The following is a 17,809-nucleotide window of genomic DNA, read 5'->3' as shown; positions in this document are numbered from 1 at the left end:
TAGGAAGCCCAGATCTTCCCTGAGCCATCTCTGAACTGTAGAGCGGGAAAGAGAAGGAAGCCACCCCTGCACCAGCTACAAGTCTTGCTCTAGGCTTCAGCTCCAAGAGACTCACTCGCCCGGCAACCCTAGCCCCTCCGTGACTCACAAAGGCCACCATCCAAAGTCATCCATCCAGACTGTTCCCTGTTTTTATAGCTTCATGTGACGTAATTCACAGGCAAGGCAATGTACTCGTTAAGCTGTGCGATTCAAAGCAGAGAACGGCGTGAGCATCACCAGCACCCGCTAAACGTGTTCAGCGCCTGAGAGAAGTTCTGCCCTCTGAGACACCACCACCGATGCTCATTTCCATGGACGACCACTCGTCTGCTTCCTTTTTTTCCTTTCCTTTTTTTCTGAGGTCGAGTCTTGCTCTGTGGCCCAGGCTGATGTGCAGTGGCACGATCTCTGCTCACTGCAACCTCTGCCTCCTGAGTTCAAGCAATTTACCTGCCTTAGCTTCCTGAGTAGCTGGGATTACAGGCACCTGCCACCATGTCCAGGTAATTTTTATATTTTTACAAAAAAAAAAAAAAGAGAGAGACACTGGGTTTCACCCCGTTGGCCAGGATGGTCTTGATCTCTTGGCCTTGTGATCTGCCTTGGCCTCCCAAAAGCTGAGATTACAGACATGAGCCACCATGCCTGGCTTATTTTTTATTTTATTTATTTATTTTGAGTCGAAGTCTCGGTTGCCCAGGCTGGAGTGCAGTGGCGTGATCTTGGCTCACCACAACCTCTGCCTCCCAGGTTTAATCAATTCTCCTGCCTCAGCCTCCAGAGTAGGTGCAATTACAAGCACATGCCCACACCTGGCTAATTTTTGTATTTTTAGTAGACACAGGGCTTCAACATGTTGGCCAGGCTGGCCTTGAACTCCTGACCTCCATTGATCCACCCACCTGTGCCTCCCAATGCTGGGATCACAGGCGTGAGCCACGGCACCCAGTGAGAACATACCGTTTTTAAATTACACCATTTATTTATTTATTTATTTAGAGGCAGAGTTTCGCTCTTGTCACCCAGGCTGGAGTGCAATGGCGCGATCTCAGGTCACCGCAACCTCCGCCCCCTGGGTTCAGGCAATTCTCCTGACTCAGCCTCCCGAGTAGCTGGGATTACAGGCACGCGCGACTGTGCCCAGCTAATTTTTTGTATTTTTAGTAGAGATGGGGTTTCACCATGTTGACCAGGATGGTCTCGATCTCTTGACCTCGTGATCCACCCACCTCGGCCTCCCAAAGTGCTGGGATTATAGGCTTGAGCCACCACGCTCGGCTAAATGACACCATTTAAAAAATAAAAGTAATCACTTTCACATGACATTTTTGTGTAGCAGACGTCAGGCTTTAAAGGTCGCAGACTCTACATGGAGTCATGAGGCAGTCTCACTTCCACAGTGGTCATCCCTCCCCTGGGTGCCTCATAACCAACTTTTGGATTCCCCTCTGCTTCCTCCTCCCACTCTTCTTTCTTCTTTTTCTTATTATTTTTATTTTTAGTTGTTTTTTTTTTTTAGATGGAGTCTTGCTCTGTTACCCAGGCTGGAGTGCAGTGGTGCGATCTCGGTTCATAGCAACCTCCCTCAGGTTCAAGTGACTCTCCTGCCTCAGCCTCCTGAGTAGCTGGGATTACACACTTGTACCACCATGCCGGGCTAATTTTTTATATATATATATTTTTAGTGCAGACAGGGTTTCACCATGTTGGCCAGGCTGGTCTCAAACTCCTGACCTCAAATGATCTGCCTGCCTCGGCCCCCCAAAGTGCTGGGATTACAGGCGTGAGCCCCTGAGCGCTCCCCAGCTCTTCCTTTTTAGATTCCCCAGCAACCCTGGATTCCTTCTTCTGCAATGCAGAGATTCAGGTCGGTCCAGTTCCCACCACCACACTTCTCCCCAAGTCCATCCATGCTCAGAAGAAGGATTTCTGTGTATTCTTTTTTTTTTTAGGCAGAGTCTCGTTCTGTCACCAGGCTGGAGTGCAGTGGCCCAATCTCGGCTCGCTGCAACCTCCGCCTCCCGGGTTCAGGCAATTCTCTTGCCTCAGCCTTCCGAATAGCTGAGACTACAGGCCAGTGCCACCACATTTAGCTAATTTTTGTATTTTTAGTAGAGATGGGGTTTCATCATATTGGCCTGCATGATCTCCGTCTGTTGACCTTGTGATCTACCAGCCTTGGCCTCCCAAAGTGCTGGGATTACAGGCGTGAGCCACTGCGCCTGGCCTGTCTATTCATTGTTATTGTCCTGAGTGGGATGAATAAGCTTCTAAAATACAAGTTTCCACCTCCTCATACATGGGAAGGAAACTGACAGAGGCCCAAATCGTTTCCTAGCAGCCCAGAATTCCCGGGTAACTGACCAAAGCCTCCTGCCCATCCTCAAGCTGATCTGTTTGTATGAGCAACTGGGGCAACCCTTCCCGGTGGCTGCCCACAGCCTTGGCTCCAGGAAGCACTGTGGGGCCACTGAAGCTGGATGGCAACCTAGGAAGTGGCCCCTTAGTGACTCTGCCCATGGAGGTCAGGCCGTCAGTGTGGCTCTGCAGAGAAGATATGAAGAGATTGGTCCTGGGTTGGGGGAACACCGCAGAGCCACAGAAATGCCACGAGACAGCCAGCGGCTGGCCCCCACAATGCCCCCAACTAGTCAAAATGCGTTTCCTGACCCCACCCTGAGTGAGGATTCAGGGTGAGGTGTGGGATCTGCAAATGTGAATTTCCCAGTGATTCTGATGGGGAATAGTCTAGAAAAGAGTTCTAGAAGCAATCATTTAGATCCTCTATCTGCGGGGAGTGAGGACAGGGTGAACGAGGTGGCCCCAGGTTCCACCCACCCCTCACTCTGGAACTAGGGCCACCCAGGAGTGCTGAGGAGGCACTGACTGCGCCTGAGCCAGGGTTGGTCCCCGTCTTTGCACCAGTGTTGAGTTGATGGGAGCCACGCTGTTCTCTGGGCTGGGTCCGGATCTGAGTCCCAGGTCCCCACCAATGTGCCAGTGACTATAGGGGGGCGTCGTGGGAGCAGAACGGGGTGAGAAACTGCGGGTGGGAGAGGGGCTGGTGGGAGAGAGAGCAGCTTAGCAGTCAGGCGTGTCCTCTAACGATCCAGGAACGCCAGGCACAGTGGTCAGGTGGGGCGGGGCTGCGGGGAGTCCCGGGACTGCGCTCGGAGAAAAGCTGACCCTTCCCGGAAAAGGACGGTCCTACGAAGGCAGCGCGTGGCGGGGGACAGCTGTTCCCTTCGGGTGACGCCCTCCTTGCCGCCCCTCCCGGGCTCGGGAGAGTCCGACCGCCCCCTGGCGGCCTCGGGGAGGAAGGACGGGGGCGGTGACCGAGGCTTGGTCCCTGCGAGCGGGCGCCCCCTGGCGGCCTCGGGGAGGAAGGACGGGAGCGGTGACCCAGGCTTGGTCTCTGCGAGCGGGCGCCCCCTGGCGCGGGCTCCGGAGGCGGCGCCGAGAGCGCGGGACCCAGCGGGGGCGGAGCCCAGCGCCAAGGCCGGTCAGTCCCCGCCGCCCGCGCTCCGCGGGAGATCCGCCTCGCTTCGTCCGCGCGCAGGCCCCAGTCCCCGGGAACAGACACGGGGCCTCCGCGGCGCCTCACGATCCCGACCGGGTCCAGCGGCGGGTGACTCGGCCGTGGAGGGCGCTGTTCTGCCGGGATGGGCCCGTCAGCGGGAGGCGACACCTGCCACCAGCAGGGGCAGCGGCAGCAGCAGGAGGGGCGCGGGCCGCGGTCCTGAGGCCTGGTTGAGCTCGCACTGACAATCGCAGCCTCTGGACTCCTGGGTCGCTTTGGGGGGTCTGGGGGCGCGGGGTCCAGCACTGGGGGCGGGGCAGCCCAGCCACTCGGGCCCCATGGGCTGCGGGGCATTCGGCTCGGACTTGATGTTGCCCATGGGGAAGCGCCAGTAGTGGGCGCCCTTGAAGAAATAGGTGTCACCTGGGGGAGCAGAGCTTGAGTCCCGGGCCCGCCCCGCCCCTCCCTGCTGCCCAAAGACCCCCATCCCCCCAGGGTGGTCTCCATGTCCTCATTCCCCGCACCCTCTCCCCACCCCCAGGCCCAGCGACCCGCCGGTCCCCGCGCTCCCCACCTGTGTTGCTGACGGTGACGTCGTCGGGGGAGGGGGGCGCGCCCTCCCAGAGGCTTAGGTCACGAGGGTAGCCGGGGTCCGGGCGCGCCGCCGCCTCGTCGTAGCGCCAGTACTGCCGGCCGCGGACCAGGTAGGTCTTCCCATTCTGGGGCCACGAGAACACGGCGTCCACCTCCTCCCCCGAGGGCAGCCCCAGCTCGGTGAGCGGCCGCGCCCCGCCCTCCATCTGCCGGTCCTGGAACACCCAAAACTGGGGCCCTGCAGGGCGGAGGCTGGGAGGTCAGGGTGGGCTCCCCGCGCCCGCCCCAGCGAGCCCCGCCGCCCCCCCCACCCCCCGCCCCCACCCCCACCCCCACCCCCCCACTCACCGCTAAAGAGGAGGATTCGGCCGTCTCGGTGCCGGGCGTAGGCGGCCTGCACTACCTTCACCTGGGCGGGCAGACCCTCCCAAAAGCGGTGCAGCCGCGCGGGCCGCGGGGAAACCAGCTGTCCCGAGGGCTGGAGACGCCAGAACCAGGGGCCTGCAGGGGACGAAAGGGTCGGCAGAAAGGCATGAAATAGCAGGAGGTCTCCTCCCCCAGGGTGTGGGGCTCTGTGGGAGGGGTCCCGTCTGGAAATGGAGGGTGCAGTGGATCTAGGGCGACCAGCCCCTCCTGGCCTGCCTGGGGATCTTCCCTTTTTAGCACTAAAAGTCACACGGGGGGCCTAGTGGCTCAGACCTGTAATCCTAGCACATTGGGAGGCTGATGGGAGAATCACTCGAGCCAGGAGTTTGAGACCAGCCTGGGCAACACAGTGAGACCCCCCCCCATGTCTACAAAATAAAAAATTAATTACTAGCAAGGCGTGTTGGCCTGTGCCTGTGGTCCCAGCTATTAGGGAGGCCGAGGTGGGAGGATCGCTTGAGCCCAGTATGCGGGGGCTGCAGTGAGCCATGGTCGCACCACTACACTTCAGCCCAGGCAACAAAGCAAGACTCTGTCCCAAAGAAGGAGAAGAAAAAAACGTTTCACTTCCTGGGTAAGCCCACAGCCCCAGTGTGTCACTTGAAGTGGGTAGGAGGTCAAGCCTACGTGAGGTCAGGGGACAGGAGAAATGACTAACCTTTGAAGAAGAAAGTCTCCCCTCGGATGTTGGCGATGGCGTCAAAATTGCCCTCACATCGATCAGGGATGGGGGAGGATGGGCTGGGGAGGAAAGGAGAGGTGAGCAGACACTGGGGGCTTGTTTCCTCCAAGGGCAGGGACCCCACCGTCCCCATTTCAGAGGGCACTGAGGCTGGGCAGCAGAGCACCCAAGGTCACAGGTGGTGGGGGACTCACCTGTCTGGGGGCGCGGCTGGGGGCTGGGGAGGAGCCAGGGGTTTCCTTGTGGGCTTGTCATATGGGGTTTGGGGTGCCTTCCCTGTGGGGAAAGAGTCAGGCAAGTGTGGGTCCCCTGAACCTGGGCAGGGCACGTGATGGTTTGAGGCAGGTCCCCTCCCCCTACCATAGAGCTGCTGCAGGCCGTCGCGGTCATCCTGAGACAGGCGGTACTTGTCTGGGTCACCCACTGGGCCCTGGTAGAAGGGCCTCATGATGGAGTTGGGGGCTGAGGAGTGGCCCAGGCCCAGAGCATGGCCAAACTCATGCACAGCCACGGCAAACAGGTCGGTCCCCTCGCCATCTGCAGGGGAAGGCAGGCAGGAGCTGAGGCCACCCCTGCACTGTGAAGGGGGGGCAAGGGAAGGCCGTGAGTGTGGCTGCTGGCCAACAGGAACAGCAGGACACCCTCCAGAGATGGCCCCAGATTCCCCTGCCCAGTCCCTCCCCAACCTTCCATCATCCCTGTCTCCAGTCACCCAGTCAGCATGTTGGTGTTGGACACTGGACCTGCCCAGTCCCTCCCCAACCTTCCATCATCCCTGTCTCCAGTCACCCAGTCAGCATGGTGGTGCTGGACACTGGACCTGCCCAGTCCCTCCCCAACCTTCCATCATTCCTGTCTCCAGTCACCCAGTCAGCATGGTGGTGCTGGACACTGGACCACAGGCTGAAGAGACCCGGAGAACACACAGAGGAAGGAGTGACCTTACACAAACAGATGGGCCCCTCTCCTGAAAAACAGGGAACAGCTGGGTGTGGTGGCTCACACCTGTAATCCCAGCACTTTCGGAGGCCCAGTTGGGAGGATTGCTTGAGCCCAGGAGTTCAAAACCAGCCTGGGCAACATAAGGAGACCCCTGTCTCTACAAAAAAAAAAAATCAAAAAATTAGCCAGGAGTGGTGGCACACGCCCACGGTCCCAGCTACTCAGGTCCCAGGCTGAGGCAGGGAGGCAGGAGGATTGCTTGAACCCAGGAGGGCGAGCCATGACTGAGCCCCTGCACTCCAGCCTGGACGGCAGAACAAGACCCCATCTCAAAAAAAAAAGAAAGAAAAGAAACTCGAGGGGGCGGTGGGGCCGGGGCAGGAACCTACAAGGTGTGGGCCATTCTCTGCAGGCAGTGCCAGCCCTGGGAGCATCCCCACCCCACAGCTCCAGTCTATGGTCAGTGACCCCCGCCCCTCTCTCCCTTGTCACCCACATCTGCTGGGGATAGAGGTCCTTGTCCTTAACCCAAGACCTACCCCCATTCCTGTCCCCATCCCATTTCGAGGCACATTCCTTTCCCACATCCCTTGAGTCCTCCATTCCCCTCCCCCATCTCCCTGCCCACCGCTTCAGCCCCTCATCTCCCCACCCTTTACCCCCACCCCCCGGCTCAGGTCTTCCTCCATCTCCTTGGAAACACAGAGCTCCTCCAGCAGGCACTCTCAGACCACAGCCTGCTGGCCCCAGCGCCCGGCCTTGCTCCCAGCCTCTTCCCTCGGGACTCAGCCCAGGCGCCAGGACCGCCAGGACCAAGACGCTTTGCAAGCCCAGCTCATTGATCCGTGAGCTGCCTGCCAGCTCCTGCTCCCGCTGCCGAGAGGCCGAAAGAGACCAAGACAGAGACACAGCGTGGCAGCACCACAGGGAGGCACCGATGACCCCATGCCGATCTGTTTCACAGCCAGCTCTAAGGTCAGCGGTGTTCAGGCAGTTCCATAGGTAAAGACCTGGTGAATTAAAAAGCAAGTTTCTCTTGGTCCCTAAAGCCACTCGCTAAGTGTCTAAGCATGAAACGTGAGTCCCGAGGGGAGTAGCAGACACGTTTTCATTCACTCCCCACCAAACCTGTCTCCTATGCCCATTTTACAAAGGAGGAAACTGAGGTATAGAGACTTCAAGGTAGGGGCCAGGTACCCTGGCTCTGCCGGCCTGCCTCTCAGCAGGGGCTTCAATGGTCTTGGTGGAATTACATTCGCACTGATGAATTCCATGTTGACTGTAGGTTCTCTTGTTCTCTGTCCTTTTTCTGAGAAACTGGGGAAGTTTGGTGTCTCAATCAGGGCAGTATCAGTCATCTTTCACTTTCTTCCCTGCCTTGCCTCTCCTTGGCCACACTAGGCTTCCGGGCCCTGCACCTCTTCCTGCACCCTTGTCACGCCATGCATCTGGGGGGAATTACACAAGCACAACTGTGCAGCCCCAGCCCCGTGAGATTTCTAGAGGGCAGTCCACAGGGGTACCTCCTATCAAACTTGCCCCGGGGCTCCGGCAGGCAGCTCCATGCCAGGCCCACAGCCCCTCAAGCTTCCACCCCGCCCCAGCCTCCAACTCTCAAATGACAAATGTGTTTCCTGTTTCATCAGGACAGGACATCGATGTCATCTGTAACTTCCGGTGCACTGGGGCACACAGCTGCATATCGCCACGGTCACCTCCTGCCTCCCAACCTGCCCAGTTTGAGGACTTAGCCTTAATCACCTCCTCCAGGATAAGAACATCCTACCCCCATCTATCCATCCAACCCACCCATCCATCCCCGCCTCTGTGCATGCATCCATCCATCCATCCATCCCCGCCTCTGTGCATGCATCCATCCGTCCATCTATCCCTACCTCTGTGCATGCATCCGTCCATCCATCCATCCATCCATCCATCCATCCATCCCTGTCTCTGTGCATGCATCCGTCCGTCCATCCATCCCTGCCTCTGTGCATGCATCCGTCCGTCCATCTATCCCTGCCTCTGTGTATACATCTGTCCATCTATCCATCCCTGCCTCTGTGCATGCATCTGTCCATCCATCCATCCCCGCCTATGTGCATGCATCCGTCCATCTATCCCCGCCTTTGTGCATGCATCCGTCCATCCATCCCCGCCTCTGTGCATACATCCGTCCATCCATCCATCCCTGCCTCTGTGCATGCATCCGTCCATCCATCCATCCCCGCCTCTGTGCATGCATCTATCCATCCATCCATCCATCCATCCATCCATCCATCCATCCCCGCCTCTGTGCATGCATCCGTCCATCCATCCATCCCTGCCTCTGTGCATGCATCCGTCCATCCATCCATCCCTGCCTCTGTGCATGCATCCGTCCATCCATCCATCCCTGCCTCTGTGCATGCATCCGTCCATCCATCCATCCCTGCCTCTGTGCATGCATCCGTCCATCCATCCATCCCTGCCTCTGTGCATGCATCCGTCCATCCATCCATCCCTGCCTCTGTGCATGCATCCGTCCATCCATCCATCCCTGTCTCTGTGCATGCATCCGTCCATCCATCCATCCCTGCCTCTGTGCATGCATCTGTCCATCCATCCATGCCTGCCTCTGTGCATACATCCGTCCGTCTGTCCATCCATCCCTGCCTCTGTGCATGCATCTGTCCATCCATCCATCCCTGCCTCTGTGCATGCATCTGTCCATCCATCCATGCCTGCCTCTGTGCATGCATCCGTCCGTCCATCCATCCCCCATCCCTTTCTTTGTATCAGCTCATCCAGTGTTGAGTGTTCAGGACTCCCTCATCCTAAGATGCTCATTGGACCCATTCCCTCCCCACTCCCATGCTGCACTCTCTTCTCCCTTCCCGGTCAAGTTCTCCAGCCAGTGGTCTCAACACAATCTTCACTTCCTCTGCTCTTCTCACACCTACCCCCACTGTGGCCTAAATTCTTCCCAACCTGCTGGGCTTCCAGGCACTAAAAAAGTCACTTTGTCCCTGGATGACCAAACACAGGCCCATGTAACTTACTGGCTTATCTGCTGCCCCAGCCTGGGCTGACCACTTCCTCCTTCACTCTTGTTCTTGATCACCTTGGGGCTCAGTCTTTCTCCCTCTCTGTTGAGTCCTCCTCCCCTGCCACCTACCGCTGTGTGGTGGGGTTCTCCATAGCTCTGCACCTGAACGTCACGTTCCACCCTTTCTTCCCAGAAGCTCGCCAACCCCCATGGACTGCTGGCTCTCAAGGCGGCCGCTAGCCCAGCTCCGACAGCAGTTGGCAATGCACAGCGTGCGGCCCGGCCCAGGCCCTGTGCTGAGCGGTGAGGGTGAATCATTTATTTCATCAGCAAGCCCACTCCGCCAGCAGCCACCACTCTTATCGAATTTCTCAGGCGAGGAACCTGAGCACATTGAGGCTAAGGAAGTAGTTCTTTACAAGAGGAAGTTCCCTGACTTACTTGAGTTCAACTTTGAAGCCCGCGTTCTTTTTTTCTTTCTTTTTTATGACAGGGTCTCACTATGTCACCAAGGCTGGAGTGCAGTTGTGCGAACACAGCTCATTGCAGCCTCAACCTCCCCAGCTCAAGCAATCCTCCTCTCTTAGACTCCGCAGTAGCTGACTCTACAACTATGTGCTACCATGCCCAGCTGAAGCCCATATCTTTCTTTCTTTCCTCTTTCTTTCCTTCCTTCCTTCCTTCCTTCCTTCTTTCTCTTTCTTTCTTTCTTTCTTTCCTTCCTTTCCTTTCCTTTCCTTTCCTTTCTTTTCTTTTCTTTTCTTTTCTTTCTTTTTTGATGGAGTCTTGCTCTGTTGCCCAGGCTGGAGTGCAGTGTCGGGATCTTGGCTCACTGCAACCTCCACCTCCTAGGTTCAAGCAATTCTTCTGTCTCAGCGTCCTGAGTGGCTGGGATTACAGGCAGGCACCACCACACCCAGCTAAGTATTATGTTTTTAGTAGAGGCGGGGTTTCACTATATTGGTCAGGCTGGTCTCGAACTCCTGACCTCAGGTGATCGGCCCGCCTCAGCCTCCCAAAGCGCTGGGATTACAGGTATGGGCCAGTGTGCCCAGTCTGAAACCTGTATCTCAATGCTGCAGCACACAGCCTCCCCAGCCTTTGCCTCACCCAAACCCAGACAGGGCCTAGACACCTTCCCCGGCTGCCCCCTTTCCCGGTTACTCAGGCTCTCCAGCAGCCCACAGCCAATGCATTTAACATGAAGCTACAATTCAGGGGTCCTCAGGCAGGACCACCTCCCCTGAATTGCTAGCCCTGCTGCAGAGCTCCCAGAGGATCAGGCTCCTCTCCAGCCGAGACCACATCCTCACTCAGCTTCTGGGCTGTTTCTGCCTCCCATTCCGCTCAGCACATGGCCCCCAAGAAAGTGCTGGCACAAGAATTTCCGTCTGGAGCTCCACCTCTGGGGAACCTGACCTCAGATAGAGGAGTCCAAACTCTAGGGCAGGATCCTCAGCTTCCCATGCCCACTTGCAGGGCCAGCCCGGGCACGCTGCAGACTCCCATCCAGACCAGCACGTGTGCCGGGTTTCTGCCAGCCGGCTCCTCCCGCTCCCGCTTCCCCACCTGCATTCCCACCTGCATTAACAGCCATCCTCCAAGGGCCTTAACCTCATTGCCCCTGTCCCAGAATCCAGCCAGATCTCAATCCTAACCCTGTGTAACTAATCCAGTGTCCCTGAGGAGAGCAGAACCCTGTCTGTCTTGTCCTGTGCTAGTAGACATTTAGTGTGTATGTGTGGATATTCATACACATGTACATACATATATATATAATTTTTTGAGATGGAGTTTTGCTCTTGTTGCCCAGGCTGGAGTACAGTGGCACAATCTCGGCTCACTGCAACCTCTGCCTCTCAGGTCCAAGTGATTCTCCTGCCTCAGCCTCCCAAGTAGCTGGGATTACAGGCACCCACCACCACACCTGAGTAATTTTTTGTATTTTTAGTAGAGACTGGGTTTCACCATGTTGGTCAGGCTAGTCGAACTCCTGACTTCAGGTGATCTACCCACCTCAGCCTCCCAAGGTGCTGGGATTACAGGTGCGAGCCACTGGGCCCAGCCGATATTCGTATATATATATATATATATATATTGAGGCAATGAAATCACCTCTTTCAGGAAGTCTGCCCTTGCCCAAGAGCTTTAAACCAACATCTCTGAGCCCCTGCAGGCGTGAGGACTTCCTCTGCTGGGATTCTGTGCAGCTGTGTCACTGTAGGTGTTGTCATTGCCAGTCACTCTTCTGACTCAGCTGCTGGGCAAAGATGTGTTTTTGTCTCTGTAACCCCCAGCCTCGGCCGACAGGCCTTTGTGATGGCTCATTATGGTGTCAGTTTGGCCTGGCTGTTGTGCCAGCTGGTTGGTGAAACACCAGCCCAGATGCTGTGGTGAAGGTGCTTGGTAGGTGCAATTTACATCTATAATCAGTTGACTTTAAGTAAAGCGGATCACACTCCATAGTGTGGCTGGGGCTGGGGGTGGGGGGGGGCACAGACACTCAGTTAGTTCAAGGCCTTAAGAGCAAAACTAAGGGCCGGGCGCGGTGGCTCACGCCTGTAATCCAAGCACTTCAGAGGCCAAGGCGGGCGAATCACCTGAGGTTGGGAGTTCAAGACCAGCCTGACCAACATGGTGAAACCTCATCTTTAAAAAGTAAAATAAAATAAAGAGCAAAACTAAGGTTTCCTGGAGAGCAAAAAATTTTGCCTCCGGACTATAACTGCCTAACAAATTTTGGATTTGCTAGCTCCTACAGTCCTCGTGAGCCAATTCCTTAAAATAAATCTCTTTACACACACACACACACACACACACACACAGACACACAGACACACAGACAGATACACACACACACATACACAGACACACACAAGACACAGACACACACACACAGACACACACATAGACACACAGGCACACACCACACACAGACACACACATAGACACACAGACACACACACACAGACACAAGACACACAGACACACAAGACACACACACAGACACACAGACACACACACACACACACACACATCCTATTGGTTCTGTTTCTCCGGAGACCCCAGTTCATAGAGCGCCCCCCATCAATAAATATAATTAAACCTAATTCTTGGCCAGGAGTGCTGGCTAATGCCCATAATCCCAGGGCTTTGGAAGGCCAAGGTGGGAGGATCACTTGAGCACTTGAGCCCAGGAGTTCAAGACCAGCCTGGCAACACAGTGCTACAAAAAATTTTAAAATTCGCCAGCTGTGGTGGTGCACACCTGTGGTCCTGGCTACATAGGTGGCCGAGGAGGGAGGATCACCTGAGCCCAGGAGGTGAAGGCTGCAGTGAGCCGTGACCATGTCACTGCACTCCAGCCTGGGCAACATAGTGAGACCCTGTTTCTACAAAAAGTAAAACAAATAGGCAGGTATGGTGCACCAGTGATCCCAGCTACTCTGGAGACTGAGGTGGGAGGATCGCTTGAGCCCAGAAGTTCAAAGCTCCAGTGAGCTATGATTGCACCACTGCGCTCCAGCCTGAGCAACGGAGCGAGATCCTGTCACTTAAACAAAACACACAACAGAAAACAGATTCTTAAGACCAGACGGGAAGAGGATCTCTCATAAGAGAGGAGATTTTACCTTTCGATCCAAAAGTCCAGGTCTCCTCATCGTCAAAGTGAGTGTCCCCAGAGATGGGGTGCTCCCCGGGGAAGAAGGCATGGGCTAGAGTGCCCCCTACCCCATCGAAGGGGTAGCTGTCCTGGTGGAAGGCACTGGCAAAGTCGACGAGGATGTCAGGCTCCTGGCCCTGAGGGGAATCCACCTCATGGAATTTGAGATCTGTCTCCATGCCCCAGGCCATCAGGGCATAGTTCATGAGGACCCGCACGGTCTCTGGCCTCAGCTGGGAACTCTGGGGGAAAGAACGCACCCTGGGGAGAGGGGAGCGAGGCATAAGGGCGGCTGTGGAGGGTGCAGGCAACCATTCAAAGCTGGGGCCCAGCAGGCCGACCCAGGGTGCAGGTGACCCAGCGACCCACCTCCATGTCAGGGTGCGCTTCTTCCACACGCTGCCGCTCAGAGCGTACCGGCGCCGCCGCCTGACCAGCCCAGCCACTCCCAGCACGTCAGGCAGGGAGCAGCGGGGCTTACGCATGGTGGCCACAGTCCTTGGGTCTGCGGGAGACATTTGGCAGGGGAGGGTCCACAGTAGGAGAGCCTGCTTAATCATGGCACCAGTCAACTTTCTACATGGGAAAACTGAGGGTCAGAGGGGTTAAGAAATGGCCAGGCGTGGTGGCTCACACTTGTAATCCCAGCACTTTGGGAGGCTGAAGTGGGCAGATCACAAGGTCAGGAGTTCAAGACCAACCTGACCAACTTGACGAGACCCCCGTCTCTACTAAAAATATAAAAATTAGTCGGTTGTGGTGGTCCGTGCCTGCGATCCCCACTACTCAGGAGGCTGAGGCAGGAGAATCACTTGAACCTGGGAGGTGGAGGCTGTAGTGAGCCGAGATCGCGCCATTGCACTCTAGCCTGGGCAACAGAGGAAAACCCCGTCTCAAAAAATAAAAATAAATGGAAGAAATGTGCCAGTAAAAGGTCCACAGCCCAGATTTGACCCCAGGCAGTTGGTATCTGGAAGCCAGCTCGTACCAAGCCATTACCACTGCCCTTCAGAGTGGCCTGGGACAAACTGGATGCATCCAGGTGGTGCTCAGAGACTCAGGCCAGGACCTGGAATCCAGCTTCTCTGGGTCCTGGTGGGCGGAATCTGCAGAAAGGAGCTATGGGTAGGTGGTGAGGACCCTTTGAGGCTGGAACCCCCTGGGAGCTGTGCAGCCCTCACACTATCACTGCCAAATTCTTAACCCAGATTAAGTCCAAAGTCCCCAGGCCGACAGGGTCTCTGGCCTCCTGCAAGCCACTCCTCCCGGGTTAGGTCTCCCCGGGGTCCCCTTTCCCAGTCGGTCTTCATCTCCAGTAGCCTCATCTCCAAATTGAGGTCAAACCGCCTCATTTGTTGAGGCAGCAAACGGTAATGAAGAGCATGTAGCTGCCAGACACTGCTCTAGTTGGTCACGAGTCACCAGGACAGAGAAAGGGCCTGCCTTTCCTTGTAGTGAGGCAGATCCTTCAAATTCCTCTCCCTGCCCACTTAACCCCACAGAAGAGTCCTGCCTCCAAAATATACACCCTGAATCTAACTGCTCCTGGCCTCATCTGCTACCGGTTCTCCTGCCGCCATCCCTCCCCTGGACTCCGTAGCCGCCTTCTGCCTGGTCTCAGAGGTCCCGCTTCCATTCTGCATCGGGACCCATAGGAAGCTTAAAACCACAAGTCAAGGCCAGATGCAGTGGCTTGTGCCTGTAATCCCAGCACTGTGGGAGGTCAAGGAGAGAGGATCCCCTGAGGTCAGGAGTTCAAGACCAGCCTGGCCAAAATGGTGAAACCTCATCTCTAATAAACACAAATAATTAGCAGGATGTGGTGGCGCGCGCCTGTAGTCCCATCTGCTCCGGAGGCTGAGGCACGAGAACCACTTGAACCTGGGAGGCAGAGGTAGCAGTGAGCTGAGATGGCACCACTGCACTCCAGCCTGGGTGACAGAATGAGATTCTATCTCAAAAGGCCGGGCTCGGTGGCTCACACCTGTAATCCCAGCACTTTGGGAGGCTGAGATGGGTGGATCACGAGGTCAAGAGATCGAGATCATCCTGGTCAATATGGTAAAACCCTGTCTCTACTTTAAAAAAAAAAATTCAATAATTAGCTGGGTGTGGTGGTGTGCGCCTGTAGTCCCAGCTACTGGGAGGCTGAGGCAGGAGAACTGCTTGAACCCGGGGGGTGGAAGTTTCGGTGAGCCGAGATTGCGCCATTGCACTCCAGCCTGGGTAACAAGAGCGAAACTCCGTCTCAAAAAAAAAAAGCAAGTCAGACCCAGTTCCAAGTTGCTTCGCTTCTGAGAACACTTGGGAGTTGCTAATCACCCTTGAAATCAACCCCAATCCCCTCCCAGGGCCCCTGGCTGAGGCCTCTCACCAGAGCTCTTCAATGCTCCTTTCACTCCAGGTACACCAGCTTGTGCGTGCCACGGGGCCTTTGCACTTGCCTGGCACACCCTTCTTCCACACCTTCCCGTGGCTGGTTCTTAGCTATTGTCTCAGCTCATGTACCTTTCAGAGAGACCTGCCCTAAGCAGACCAGCTCCTCGATGCCAAGAGCATTTAACTTTTTTCCACACACTCGCCACTACCTGAAATTATCTTGTATATTTATGTTCTTGATCTGTCTCTCTCTCCCTTGAGAAAGTTCCATGAGTAGATAAGTAGAGCCTTATCTACTCTACTCATCACTATACCAGTGGGGCCTGAAACGGCGTGGCTTCTGAGATATGCTCAAAGTATATTTTGTTATATATTTGTCTCCATTTGTTGCCCAGGTTGGAATGAGGTGGTACAATCATAGCTCATTGTAGCCTTGAACTCCTGGGCTTAAGCAATCCTCCCACCTCAGTGTTCTGAGTAGCTGGGACCACAGGCCTACGCCACTACACTCAGCTAAGTTTTAAAAAATCCTTAGAGATGGGGATCTTGCTTTGTTGGCCAGGCTTGTCTCAAACTCCTGGCCTCAAGCAATCCGAAAGCCTTAGCCTCCCAAAACCTGGGATTAAGGCATAAGCCACCAGGTTCTTGATAAATGCCTGAGACCCTCTGGGGTTGGGGCCTGAGAGCAGAATCTTCCCAGCTCCGTGTTCCAGGAGCAGCTGAGGTCTGAGACTGTTGGGTGGTGGTCAGGCTGGGTGCAGAGGCCGGGCTGGGGAGGGGCGGGGCCACCTACCCATCAGGCCAGTCTCTGGTAGCCCCGCGAACCTCTGCATGACCTTGATGGCATCGCTCAGCTTCTCAGGGCTCTGCAGCTGGGCCTGGGCAGGGTCGGGTGGCGGCAGGTAACCATAGCGCGTCAGCCACTCCTAATGCATCGGAGGGGACAGGTGAAGCGGGCTGGGTGAAAAGCATGGGGTATCCCTGCCCACCAGCATCCTAGCAGCCCTGCCCCTCCCAGGCACCCAGAGCCCAGGGCCTCAGCCCGGATGTCCGCCTGCTTCCCTCTAGAGGTCCTCGCTTCAGTCCCGAGTTTGCCAGTCTTTGTCTGGACTTCAGCTCCTCACCCCAGCTCCCTTCCAGAGCTCCAAATCCCAGTCCCAAACCTCCCGACAGACCCAAGAATCCGGGCGCCCAGATCCCATCCTCGGTCACTCTGTATATTGTAATTTGGCTCCTGCCTCCTCGGGACCCAGGAGTCCGGGCCCAGCTTCCCTCTCCCAGCCTCCTTGCAGATCCCAGGAGCCTGCGGACCCCGCGCTCACCACGCCCAGGCTCACGTCCTGCGCCGATGGCTTCGAGGCGCGCGCTGGCGGCAGCAGCAGCGGCAGCAGCAGCGCCAGGAGCCGGAGCCTCAGCCGCAACCGCAGCACCTGCAGCCGCATGGCGCGCCTCAGCTCCGGCCGCCTGCGGGGCTCGAAGGTGGCCTGGCCGGGGCCGCCCCGGGGACCTGGGGGAGGAGATCCGGGCTTGGAGAGGGTCGGGGGCACCCGGCGCGGAGTAGGGAGGGAAGCACTGGAGGGCTGGGTGTGTCCGGGGGTCCCGGGAAGCGCGCAATGGAGTCAGCGGAGGGTACAAGAGGTCCCGGGTCAAGCCGCCGGCTCGGGTGGGCCCGGGAATCCCAGGACGGCTGAGAGGGCGCAGGAACGGCGGAGGTCCGGATTTGCCGCGGCGGCCTCTCCGGGTCCCGGGGCGCTGCGCCGGCTGCCCCTCCTCTCCCGGCTCGTGCAGAGGACTGGGTGGGGCGGGCCGGGCGCACCCGGATAAGCAGTAAGGGCGCGGCAAGGAAAATGGCCCAATCTTCGGACGTCCAGCGACAAGGGGCGGGGCAAGCGGTGGCCCCCGCCCCGACCCAGGGACCCTCCTCCGACGGAGGACGCCCCGGGGGTGGCGGGTTCACGGCTTCAACTTCGTCGTCCGCAAGTTTCTCTTCCCAGATCCCCGCTCCCGTGGGACTCCCCGGGGCAGGACTCGTTTCTGCTTTCTCGAAGTCGCGCGGCCGGAAAGAGGGCGTCTCGGACCTCTGGCTCGGCCAGCCCTCCCCATCCCCGCATCCCTCCCCGCCTTCTTCCCCTAGGACCCCATGGTGCTGGTCTTTTGAGAGCTGGGGGGATTTCCGGGCAGCTGGAGGCTGGGAAGGAAGCCTCCTTCCCCGCGGGGTCCCGGCCAGCCGCCCTCCCAGCCAGCTCCAGCTGTGCGCGGTTGCGGCTGCCAGAGGGCCGGATACTCAGTCCCCCAGCCCACGTGGGCTGCGCGCCCGGCTCGGCCTAGGCACGCGGGGGTTTGGGCCCCTCTAGGTCCCGGGGGCGGGGGCTGCTCCATGACTGCGCCCTTCTCCCCACGTGGGCTGCGCGTCCGGCTCGGCCTCGGCACGCGGGGGTTTGGGCCCCTCTAGGTCCCGGGGGCAGGAGCTGCTCCGTGACTGCGCCCTTCTCCCCACGTGGGCTGCGCGCCGGGCTCGGCCTTGGCACCCGG

The 17,809-nt window shown here is 57.4% G+C and overlaps 2 protein-coding genes across 3 annotated transcripts; one reads left to right on the top strand and one right to left on the bottom strand.

The window, feature by feature from the left end:
• Positions 1-1,512: 1,512 nt before the first annotated feature.
• Positions 1,513-17,071, bottom strand: MMP25 (matrix metallopeptidase 25). Of its 2 annotated transcripts, none has more exons than XM_078344452.1 (10): positions 16,600-17,071; positions 16,071-16,203; positions 13,268-13,487; positions 12,867-13,159; positions 5,625-5,801; positions 5,459-5,540; positions 5,241-5,323; positions 4,505-4,657; positions 4,137-4,394; positions 1,513-3,985 (listed from the first exon to the last, which is right to left on the bottom strand). In XM_078344452.1, exons 1-10 carry the CDS (start codon positions 16,717-16,719, stop codon positions 3,714-3,716), a joined length of 1,791 nt encoding a protein of 596 aa, XP_078200578.1. In that variant the 5' UTR covers positions 16,720-17,071; the 3' UTR covers positions 1,513-3,713. The 2 variants fall into 2 exon arrangements, with proteins under 2 accessions (XP_078200578.1, XP_035122584.1); XM_035266693.3 differs by having other exon boundaries at positions 13,268-13,403.
• On the top strand, positions 8,220-9,124 carry LOC144578558 (uncharacterized). The gene is given in 4 exon segments (XM_078344454.1): positions 8,220-8,435; positions 8,437-8,514; positions 8,516-8,590; positions 8,592-9,124. Coding segments are annotated over 4 exon segments (726 nt in total). The 5' UTR covers positions 8,220-8,273; the 3' UTR covers positions 9,003-9,124.
• Positions 17,072-17,809: the final 738 nt, after the last annotated feature.

This window comes from Callithrix jacchus, chromosome 12, assembly GCF_049354715.1.
Source record: "Callithrix jacchus isolate 240 chromosome 12, calJac240_pri, whole genome shotgun sequence".
NCBI classification, from domain to species: Eukaryota; Metazoa; Chordata; class Mammalia; order Primates; family Cebidae; genus Callithrix; species Callithrix jacchus.
This window is presented reverse-complemented; position numbering and strand designations above follow the sequence as displayed.